Source organism: Engraulis encrasicolus, chromosome 5 (genome assembly GCF_034702125.1).
Source record: "Engraulis encrasicolus isolate BLACKSEA-1 chromosome 5, IST_EnEncr_1.0, whole genome shotgun sequence".
Taxonomy (NCBI): Eukaryota; Metazoa; Chordata; class Actinopteri; order Clupeiformes; family Engraulidae; genus Engraulis; species Engraulis encrasicolus.
The window spans coordinates 25240446-25252945 of NC_085861.1; the positions used below are offsets into that span (position 1 = coordinate 25240446).

The 12500-nt window shown below is 44.1% G+C and overlaps 1 protein-coding gene across 1 annotated transcript in view; it reads right to left on the minus strand.

Annotated features, from left to right (window-relative positions):
• Positions 1-12500, minus strand: part of csmd3a (CUB and Sushi multiple domains 3a) — a 393918-nt gene that overhangs the window by 366545 nt on the left and 14873 nt on the right. The window contains exon 2 of the mRNA XM_063199008.1: positions 5869-6091. Coding sequence (XP_063055078.1) covers positions 5869-6091 — 223 coding nt within the window. The remainder of the gene's footprint in view (positions 1-5868; positions 6092-12500) is intronic.

A 12500-nucleotide genomic window follows, 5' to 3' on the forward strand; every position in this document is an offset into this window, starting at 1 on the left:
CATGCAGGCGTCCCGCGTAGTGGAGCCTCAGCAAGATTGGCAGTGTTGCCAGATTGGGCGGGTGCCCACCCAATTGGGCTACTTGGGATGAGCGTCGGCGGGCAAAAACGGGAAAAATTGGCCATTTGGCGTTTTTTTCAGCCGTTTTGGGCCCATAGAAGTCAATGTAATTTGTTGAATTTTGGCGGAATTTATCGCATTTTGGCGGTTTTTGAGAACCCTTTGGGCGGGATTTGGTCAGACACATCTGGCAACACTGAAGATTGGACGCATCAGCGGCAACGCTGACACCGCCACTGCTGTTAGATTAATGCTTTAATAAGTCTGTAATGAAGTGCCACGTCTGCTGTACAGCTGTCCCCCCCCCAAAAAAAATCTATTGATTCACACTGTAAACTTTAACATACCTAATGAATTTCCATCTCGAGTCTTTGGGGTAAGTCATGGCAATAATTTTGCTGAGAGTTGATTAGTTTTTGTTAAGTCGTGTTGTTGTTGTTGTTTTTGTTCTTTGTCTTAAGTGTGCTAGCGTCTCTTGTTAGCCTTGGTTATTGCTATGGCCCCCTAAATGCAGTTAGCATGAAAATCTAACAGCCTCAATGTCATGGAAGGTTATTGCGAAGCAGCAACTCTTGATGGAACGTCTCTCTCGCAAGCGGATGCTTATTAAATAGCGAGACGCTGAGCTCATCCATTCTTTCTCCTTTTTTGCCGGCACTCGACTCGACTCTGCCGGGCAAAAGACACTTCCAGCTCTACTTCTGTCAGCTGTGAGGAGAGTGCTCAATTTGACGTGGCGAGTGCCACTGATGACAAAACAGCTTGGCTGGTAGAAGACACGAGTGAGTTTCTGCGACAAAGTGCCACCCGAAAGACAAAAAAAACGGAAAAAAAACTGGGCCTCCTGTAAAAGTGACAGAACAAAGAGCAGTGCGTCCTATTTCGGGAGACAATGAATGGATTTAGAGGTAGAAGACATTAGCCAATTCCACGAGTATTTCTGGCAATAATCTGCCTAATCCAGACCTGTTTAGTGGAGGATTATGTAGATGGGAATAGAAACAAAACAAAACTCTTGCCAAAAGCAAATCTTTCTATTTACCCCCTTGGACAGCTTAATTTTCAACAGCATGTTATCAAGAAGAAGTGTTAGCAGATGTTAGCAGAGGCCTGTAATAACGGTTTACAAAAAGCAAACAAACTGTAGTCCTAGCCCTTAATCTATGTACTTTAACATGAATAGTTTATGAGGTTTGTGTAAACATAACTCCTCCTCTCTAGTTTTGGATTGCAGTCTTGAAAAAACTTTAATATCTTTAATATATCCCATCACTCAGCACATAAATCTAGATTCATCTCCAGATTGTTGCTCTCTCTCCCTCTATCTCTGTTTTCCATATCGTTTTGCAATGTTTACATTTCAGTGTTGTCTGGTTAGGTAATGCTTAAAAGGAAAGGAGAGCTCAAGCTTTCCCATCCATTGCAGTGTCTTTTCGGTCAATATTTGAACAGCATTACAGTTCTTCATTCCGTTATAAGTTACAAATAGCCTGTATCTGATTCCGTAACTGGAACATCAAAGTGAAAACCCTGAAAGACCAACTACCCAGAAAATCAACTGTAAAAAGTGCATGCGTTTGTTGACATTTGGGGATTTCAGAACTCAGGCCTAGTGGTGCAGTTGCAGCGGAGTTGCATCACTGGTCATCATTTCGCAGTCCCTTCCCTAATTATCTGTGAATATTTAAAAGGCTATAGACATACAAGCTTGACAACTTCAGATGCCAAAAACAGAGCCGGCTGGGCTGGGCTGGGCTGGGTGTGTTACTATCTGGGTGCAGTGTGAAAAAGCAGCTCTTGGCTGCAGCAGTGTGCTGTATTAATGAATCTCATTACGGATGAGAATAAAGAGGCTATAACAGGCCTTATTACACTGTATTAACCCCCACAGAGTTGACGAAGTATGGATTGCTGCTTTTTTGTCGTGCACGGGCGTCACGCGACAAAACAAATTGATTAATCATAATTGCCTTATTGTCTGTTGCTTAAGTGGAGGACAATCAGGGAATTATGTCTCTGAGGAGTAGAACACTGGCATCTCGCGCCGTAATAATAGGCCAACCAGTCAATGTAATTACTCAGACAGTAATACACTGGCATTGGACGATCCAGATGAAGCCTTTTTCTCTACCATTAACTTGCAACAGGAAGCCCATCAGTCTTTAAACAGATTACGCTGCTGAAGAGTGATGTGGTGTTTCTCGAGACTCCCAACTTGAAAAAAAAAAAGAAAAGAAACGGCTTAGCCGCGTGATTTAAATCTTCGTAAAATCATTAAGATGATCCATACTCGACCATCTGTGTATTAAATGCCTGTGCTCGTGAGAAGGGGGGAAATTAGCACAAGATGCTAGTGTTGTTACATCTGTGCTTCCCCCCCCCCTCCCCCCCCACCACAACCACCACCACTCCCAAACCATTTATGATGGGTGGCGTAGCAGTGGTGTTGGTGTTCTTCGGGTACCGTGGCAACACTTGATCATTTGTCAGGCGTCTCTTTGTGCCTCTTACGCCTAGTACCGACTGGGGAAATTGGCAGGCGGGATCCGCGACGCGCAATATCGCGCTGGGGGTGTGGTCACGGATACTCCCAGTAGATTCTCCCCGGGGCTAACAACGCTGCTCACCCGACTTTCGAGCCTCGCGGCGCGGCATGTGTCTCGCAGCTGACACCGGGTAGACCGAGCGAGATAACAAACGGCGAAAGGTCGTTTGCACACATTACTCACCCAATATCACAACACAGTGTGTACATGGCTTAAATTTGATTGTGTTTTGGTCCTAGATAACATTTAAGCCCTGTTATATCATTATAGAAGTACAGAAGTAGTCTAATATAAGCTTGTAGCTGCCTGGTTCTGGTAAAATGCTAACGTTAGCTTACCCGGTTAGCTCAAAACATCGAGTGATCAAATGGCAATGTGGGGTAACCTATTTGTGTTACATAAGTTCGTGGTGCATTTTTACATCAATCCGTGGTAGTCGTGACATTTATAAGCATTTAGGGTTTTTATATTAAGCAAAAACGTGATGTTGGAAATCACAGAAATCGCCGCCATGTTTTTCAAAACATTTTGTAACTCCCGCCTTTGCTACCCATACGCCCATCTGATTGGTTATTGGACCATCAAATTTGCATGATATAGAGATCTCGTCTATATCACACCGCGTCCCGCTGCGATATCGCTTCACCTCCGCGCTGTCAAGCGCGATATCGCCCCCATTCAAAGTCAATGAGAGCGGAGCGGAATTACTCTGTGTGGGTACGGGCCGTTAGAGATGACGTGTGTTCTGTGCTTCCGTCAAGGGCAGCGTATGGCAGCAGGAAGGTGAGCCTACTGATCACTTATATATACACATACACGTCGCTTCCTGGATTCATTACTCAAGGTCAAAGTAACTTAAAGCACTGGAAAAAGGAACTCACGTCTCTTATATCATAAATAGGAGGTTTTATAATCATCCTACTTGAATTCAATTTTATTTAAGCAGCTTTTTTTTCTTCTCCCCTCCCCGTCCTTGTCCTGTCTTGTTCATACATTACTAAAAACACTCTTTTTGATCATGTCCTCTTTTTATCTTTTATACACACAGAGACACAAATGCATGCACACGTACGTACACACACACACATGCACACACGCATGCATGCTCACACACACGCGCGCGCACGCACACACGCACACACACATGCATGCACACACACACACAAACACACGCACGCACACACGCGCACGCACAAGCACGCATGCACACGCACACAAACCCGTGCACGCACACACACACACACACACACACACACACACACACACACACACACACACACACACACACACACACACACACACTCACACACACACACAAAAGCACTTTCTCTCCCGCTTATCTCTCCCTGTCTTTCCTCTTTATCTTTGGCATTCACTCAAATCATGAGAATGTGTTGGGGTCAGCACGAAATCTTTAATGTATGCCTGGCAGCAGGCCAGAGCCAGTGCGAACACGGGACCCTCGGAAACAGAGCAAGATTTAATACTAAAGAAGGCCTGTCATTCTCCCGGGAGTTGACTTTATGCAAAAAAGAAATCCTCAACTGAGCTGCAGAGAAACTTTGTTCTATTACTGAACTACTAGAGATACGGAATCACTGGGAACTCAATGCCCTCTCAGTTGCCACTTCCAAATGCCAACAGATTTTTTTTTCCTCGAGTCAGACTCAAGGAAGACTTGCAACACACTCAACTAAAATATGGAAGAGACTATGGACAAAGACTGGGTATGCTTGAGAGACATACGGTACAAAAACATCAAGAGTTTATCCCAAAGAGGATAAAGGTTTTAGCCAATTGGAAAGTAAAGGTTATAGTAAAGGTCTTTCTATGTATTCTGGAGAAGGCTTTGACTCCTTTGAAAATATAGAAAGAAGATATCAAATTGCATAGGAGCCACTTTTATAGATACATGCAAGTAAGAAGTTGTGTGAATAATAATATAAAGATATCAAGACAACCGTGCATGAGATTCACCCCTTTGTGAGGGAAATATGAAAAGCAATTGAAAATTAAAGCATAAAGAATGTTATTGGACAAATTTACCAGATACTCCAACAGAATGAAGAAAAGCTAACCAATTATATTACAGAGAAGTGGGAAGACAAACTGAAAGCACTCATTTTTGGACAAGGGATGGAAACAGAGCTTTAAAGAAATAATTATGATTTTAATATTTTTTGCTTTTCTACACACAGCAGGGTGATGGAAAATGTGTTTGTGATGACTCAAACAGCAATAGTTAAATGTTATCATTGTGCTTGACACATTAAAGTATTGTATATAGTTGTTAAAGGTTTTACTATAGATACATGCATGCTAGACTTTAGTAGGCACAGTTAAAAATGCAGTGTTAACTCAACACTTAGAGAATAGTCTGGGACCAAATAAATGATCTCTCTAAGTGTTGAATTAACACTGCCTATTTTACTGTGCAGTATACAGAACTGGTGTGGGTTTTATTTCCTATGTAATCAGACTGTTCACTCAGCTTGTGTATTCAGGATGCTTCCTAACATCCCTAATTACACCACTGTTGCAACTGCTGTAGTTGGCGCCGCCCGCTGCAGTAGTTGGAAATCGTGTGTTTATGTTTTTTTGAAGGCTCGGCTCTCGCAGACGATGGGGTGTTTTGCGTCATTTTAATGACTCTGCTGATGCCTAGTAACGATTAGCAACAGACTGATCTGGGTCCGCTCGTATTCATTACAGATCTAGGACGCCCGGCCGAGAACATGGAAGCCAGCGTCCTCTCAAAACAACAAGAGCGTCATCACAATCCACACGTCAATGTTTACGCCAAAGACACTAACAGTCTTCATCCTCTAAATAGCCTGTGAGAGACTTTGCTGCCTGGCTTTGAGACAGTTTTTGAAACGAAACAAAGAAAGATAAACAAAATAAAAAATGGCAGTATGGCCCTGCCGTGGCCAAACGCTAGGGCACTGGGTTACTACGCCGGCAACCCAGGTTCGATTCATTTGCCAATCCTTCCCTGTCTCTCTCTCCCCACTCATTTCCTGTCTCTCCTCCACTGTCCTGTCAAAAATAAAGGCAAAAAACCCTATACAAAAATAAAAAAACAATATAACCTCTTTACATTCCTTTCGGTGTGCTGACGTGCAGATTACTTCTCCATGTCCTTCTGCTGGTGTGTCAGAGAGAAAGTTTGTCCTGAATACCAAAATATCCTAATAGTATGCAGGGCAACATTGGGCTAGCAGTGCCAGTGACGTGATGGGGGGTGACGACTCAGACTCACCTTATTCGAAAGTTTGCCGGGTGGGGATGCCCGTCATACAGCGACAAAAAGTCGTACTCCTCCTCCACGGCGAAGGACTGAAAAACTATATGAATTCTGTTCCTCTCCTCTGCCACTATCACCCACGTACAGTTGGCACCATTGGGATACCCGTGAGGAAATCCTGGGCTTTCTATGGTGCCGTTCTTGCCTTTTAATGTCCCTCCACATGTGAAGATGAAACCTGGGGGAAGAGAAGAGAAGAGAAGAGAAGAGAAGAGAAGAGAAGAGAAGAGAAGAGAAGAGAAGAGAAGAGAAGAGAAGAGAAGAGAGGCATTACATCACTAATCACTTGTGGTTTGTGGGTTTCAGTACTTACTTTATCGAGCCCTCGATACCCATCTCCAGTAATGAGTTATGATACTAATGATAAGTTGATTCATTAGGAAAATCATTAATGCCTGGTTTTATATTTCCTGCTTTATTGTCGTGTCTCTCTCACTATCTATGTGTCTGTGTCTGAGCGTGTGCATGTGTGTGTGTGTTCTGTTTTTCCTTGTTTGTATTATTGTGAGTGATGTGTGCTTATTTGAACCTTGTGTTAGTTGGTTGAAGTCCATTGTGTCCAATTCATTGTGCATTTGCTCATAAATGTGTGTGCGTGTGTGTGTGTGTGTGGGTGCGCGTGTGCGTGTGTGTGTGTACGTGTGTGTGTGTGATGCGAGTGTGGGTGCATGCGTGAGAGCATGAGTGCATGTGTGCGTGCGAGTGTGCGTGCGTTTGCACACTTGTTAAAAAAAATGAATTGCTCTTTTTACGACCTGGTGAGAAGGCGAGATTGGTTAAATTCAATCCCCACGACAATGACTGAAGCATCACAACACATTTTAAGACTACAAGACTTTGAGAGTTAAGAGTTTCATTTCATGGCTTATGATTTAAATGGAAATGAGACAGGCACTCCCGCCTGTATCTCCGCAGTTTACACCGAGGCCAGAGACACATACAAAGCAGGATGTTTGCTGCTGGACGATTCAGTGAGGAGACCGGTGACGACAAAAGAAAGTTAATTGAGATTTTCTGTTCATCTTTTTGCAAACCTCTCAAGTGGCAGTTAGCTTTTCGTCAAACATGAGCATGATTTGCTACTGGTTTTTGTGTATTGTTCTGTGTGTGTGTGTGTGTGTGTGTGTGTGTGTGTGTGTGTGTGTGTGTGTGTGTGTGTGTGTGTGTGTGTGTGTGTGTGTGTGTGTGTGTGTGTGTGTGTGTGTGTGTGCGTGTGTGTGCGTGCGTATGCATGTGTAAAGCTGACAGCATATGGGGGTGACCATTGGGACCAGCTTTGTATGGACTATACCCCCTGCCCGTGTTCCGCTTTCCAGCGTTTTCCCCCTTTTGTGTGGAGACAAGAAAACACATTGCTGGCAACTTGCTCAGCAAAGAGCCCTCCACATAATCCCCGAATGCATATTGCAGACACGGACAGGCAAGTGAAACCGGTTGGTTTTCATTAAAATTCAGACTTCTCCGCTTTCCTGAGTTCATGACCTTATGAGCCTGCATGATGGACGAAGGCTTGACGCCACTCCAGAAAATTGTTTTTTCGAACCGTGAGATGGTTTTTAAATAAAACGCTATATTCCGCTGTAACCAAAACAAATGGCTTACGCAATTATTCAGCACATATATCACCGACTGTTTCCCATGTACTGCCGCGCTCCCCCTTAACTCGGTCCCTGGTGCACTTATTTGTTTATTAACACCAATTGGGGGGGTGGATTCACGGCCACCCTATTATGGTGCTCCCTCTCCCAAGGGAGATCATCTTTTTTGCGGGAGCACATCATGCAAGGGGAGTCAGGAAGGGGGGGGAAATACAGAGAGTGGAAGTCAATACCTTTCACGGGTACATTCCCTCCAAGGGGCCAGTCAATGGGATTTGCATTTACCCTTGACTGGTAAACACAAGGAGGGTAACAGAGAGGGGCCTGTTGCCTCTGGTTAAATCAAATTAGCGCAGAGGAGGGGGATTTAACCATTATATATTGCTACAACTACGATAAGCCCCCCAACTGTAATTGTGTTTACATTAAGCCCGTGCGCTGGGAGGACAAACGGCCTTGTGTTGAAGGTTCTATAGCGATGGCTTTGAGGTGCGTACGCCAAAAAGCATTTCCCAACATTCCAACTCAACAGCATAAAATGAAAACAGTGTTCACTACAACCACAAAAATAACTGACACTTTTCCTCCATTTTTTGAAACAGAAATTCCACATCCTTGAGCCTTTAGCTAGAAAATGGACAGCTGGTTAATCCCCCAGCACTGCTGCCGAGGGAGCGAGTGAACGACTGAGTGAGAGATGGAAAGAGAAGGAACGAGAGAGAGAGAGAGAGAGAGAGAGAGAGAGAGAGAGAGAGAGAGAGAGAGAGAGAGAGAGAGAGAGAGTGAGCTTTTGCAGGGAAGGAGTCGTGGGGGCAATATCGGGCCCTTGAAAACCCTATCACACTGTCCCTGCGGGGCCACAATGTGGAGTAATTACAGAGAAATTAGCTTTCGCACTCCTTATCGATCACATATCCAAAACAAGCCCCCGCGCTCGCTCGCACTCGCTCGCGCTCCCGCTGCCTTTCCCTCGGACTTGGACTTGGACTGCCTTATCTCGGATTCGCCGGCATTCCCCCAGAGTGGAGAGGGGGGGGTGAGGCACCTTCAAAGATGTTAACGCCGCCACTGCCAATAGCCCAGCATGGAAGGCTAATAGCCCCTATCTGGGCCCTCACTACATTGGGTGCCCCACTCGCCTCTCCGCGCCTCGCCTCTCCGCACCTCTCCTCTCCGCACCTCGCCTCAGCTTACCCTCTCCCTTCCCTGCCAGTTTCTTGCTCATTGCGGGTGGGCAGACGTGGTGGCGAGGGGACACAGATACACAAAAAAACATGCCAAGGTTCAGGGACACACAACACGGTGGATGTCAATGTCATTGTCAAAGCGGCAGTGGGGACTTAAGAAGATTAAAACAAGCACATGTCTTATCACTCACAATAACACATAGGCCTACACACGGGGGAAGACAAATACACACACATGTGCATGTACACACACACACACACACACACACACACACACACACACACACACACACACACACACACACACACACACACACACACACACACACACACACACACACACACACACACACACACACACTGAAAGACAAACACACATGCCAACACATGTTTGTGAACACCAACACACACACATGGGCTCACACTCTATTCTCTTTCTTTTGCTCAAAACAACTCTCAACAGGGAGAGAGAGTGGGTGAGGAGACACAGACAGAGTAGGGGAGAAAGAATGAAAGAAAGAAAGAAAGAAAGAAAGAAAGAAAGAAAGAAAGAAAGAAAGAAAGAAAGAAAGAAAGAAAGAAAGAAAGAAAGAAAGAAAGAAAGAAAGAAAGACAAGAAAGAAAGACAAGAAAGAATGAGTGCAGGAGAGAGAGAGAGACAGAGAGAGAGAGATGGAGAGTGAGAGAGAGCTTCAGAGGCTAAGACTTGAAACTTGAGAGAAAGAAGGAAAGACAAAGAATGAGTGTGAGAGACGGAGAGAGAGAGAGCGAGAGAGAGAGAGAGAGAGAGAGAGAGAGAGAGAGAGAGAGAGAGAGAGAAAGTGCTTCAGAGGCTAAGACTTGAGACTTGTTATAATTAGAAGCAAGTTTTCCCCCCACGCATCGTGACTCTGGACTCTCTGGCTTACGCACATTAGCATTCGCCGCCACTAGCGAGACATTTGGAGGTGATGGCCAGCCTAAGTATAACTGTGTCATGCATTGTGCTGGATCAATGAGATTTGTCTCTGGGGCGCCTCCCTGGCTAATCTCGAAAGTTAGAATACGCTAGACTTGCTAATCGACCGAGCACAGGGGCTAGGCGTGGGGAAAACAAATCCCTGACTTTTTAGCTTCTCTTTCTTAACTTAGCGTCTAGTGCGCCATTACGTCTTCTAATTTCTCATTGACACCCTTGTCGGTATTGATCACTCTGCACACTACCTCTTAGCCTCTCAATTGTTTTGGGCTTGGGGGCTCGTTTTTTTGCTGACATTTTATACTTTATGATACAGGGTGACACCAAAGTCACATAGAATAAGTCCTTACACTCGGCGGCCATCTTGGCTACGCCTAGACTAATTTCAGATTAGTAAGACCATTGGCATCTGAAAATGAATGATTATACAGATATGGGACAACTGAGCAATCCACAACCCATATGGTTGGAATCACAATGAAAACCAGATTATAATGGCTATCTAGTATTGGTCATATATATGAAAGCAACGCTGAAAATCATTGTTTTCCTACTGATGTGTTGAACTGCACATGCACAGAATTTCACGACACACGTTCTGCTTCGCGGTCTGTGGGATCAAGTGGGCGCGGACTGTGTAGCAACCCCATGCGAGTAGCTACCCGATGTGAGCCGCACATGTCATCAGCAACCGACCGTCGGAAGCAGATTCTGAGGACATACCGATTGGTTGTAAAAGCTTAAGCATTGAGGCGGCGAGATGATTGGATAAATGACAGCGCAGCGAGCAATTGGCTCTTGTTGCAGGAGAGGTGAGATACTGTATGTGCAAGTATGCGCCATACTTGCGTAGCGAATTACCCTCGTTCATTCCTATGGATGTTTTCTAAAGTTTTCCATCTCCTCATATACAGACAGTCTCTGGTGACTCTAGAGAATGGGGTGCAGGGCTTGACACTGGCACCTGCTAACCGGCCAAATGCTGGTAAAACTGTGGCTGGTAACAATTTCAGTGTCACTAGGCAATATGGCAGGTAGCTCATTCTATAGTATGACATATCAGAATAGAGTATATTGTGCACTTTGCCCCTTGTGTATCAATGGTTTGTATTTAAGTTCAAGAGAAGCTCTGTTACTCAGTTTCTCTTTGTTTGTTTTAATTCCATGTACTCATCTTCTTGCTTTAAGCACCTCATCTTCTGAGGTTAGATGTACAGCGTCATGATAAAAAAAAGATCAAATTTGTGGCTAGTAGAATAGCTAGATGGCTAGTGACTCGGGAAAACCACTAGCCACAGTGGCCGGCAAGCGAAAAAGTTAGTGTCAAGCCCTGATAGGAAGTATAGGGTTGAGATATAGGATACAATTCACTACTTGCTGAAAAACAGCAGTACATCATCACATTGCTATGGCATCACCAAGACTCAAACACTGTAGACGTTGGAATGTTAACTACCATAGTACTACACAACTATGACATAGCACAGGGCCTTTAGGTAACACAGTACGGCTTGGTCATTGCGTTTAGGTAACACAGCGCTGCACAGCCTTCTGGTAAAAGCAATGGGCTAAGCCTCTCAATAATGTCAGCGATGTTGTTATGCTGTAGTTGAGTCTTTTCAGCAAAGAGTGAATGGACGGGCCCATGTGTGCAAACACACTGTGCTCATCATTACCATTTTGGTGACAGTAGATTATGACAAAGGCTCTGTACGAAAGGGTTCACAGAATCTTGGTAGAGTTGTGTGTGTCCATTTTTAGCTGGTATATGTATTTAAAGACAGTAGCATCAGAAGTGTATATAAGTATTTATGCATTTCCCATTACTACCCATGCTGCAGAATCCAAGCCTTTGCTTCCCTGAGACATTGGCAACATTTTCTGTCCTATTTCTTTAGTGAACTGTCAATACAGCTGAACAAATAGATTCGAACATGGCGGAATCTGCAGGAGACTACTGTAAAAACTCTCTCCCTCCTGTTGCTCCAGACACGCACTTCAAACAGAGGCCCTCATTTCAATGCTGCTCCCAGAATAATATGTGAGGGCGTGCCCCAAATTCATTCTGGCATGTTCTCTCCTGTATTCGTTTTCTCTCTTCGGTTGTCACGGCAAAAGCTGTCCGATTCATTTACCACCGCTTTGCTCAATAGAATCATGAGTTTGTGTTTCACCGAAAGGGTAGAGAGGGTGATTTTTTTTTTTTGCATTTCATTAAGAAACCAAAAAAGATAAATGATTCATATCATGTTGCATTACATTTCCCCTTTGATATCGGAATTCCAGAAACGGTTTATTGTTCTCCATTAAGAGGTGAGGATGTTTGTCTGGTTGGTGCATTAACAAAGTCGATGGGAGTGTTTCGTCTGGGAAAGGACCTAAATTTAGCCTGACATTATATAAACCTCTTGATCTGTGAATGTCAAGAGTGTAATTTGTCATGGATATATTAGAGCGTAAATGCTAACAGTGATTGCAATGCAAGAAAAGAAATTAGTTGACTTAATGTGCTCAAATTTGCTCTTATGAGGGTAAATCAAATTACCATTATTTCGGCAGAGAAAAATCACAGTTTAATTCAGAGTGGCTGAGTACTTCAAAGAATCTGATCTGCTTATAAAGGGGATGTTGGCCTGCACAGTAATGGTGACTCAAAATATTCACTTTTGGCCATTTGGCGTTGCCCAAAATGAGAATAGTCGTAGTCTTAAGCAGAGGGATTTAGTGGAGAAAGGTTTTTTCAATGCCTGTACAGTACATTGTATTTACAAGGTTAATTTATTGTGTTTCAATGCCAAAGATTATCAAATAAAGTCACTCACTTATTCTGCCATTTCAACATTC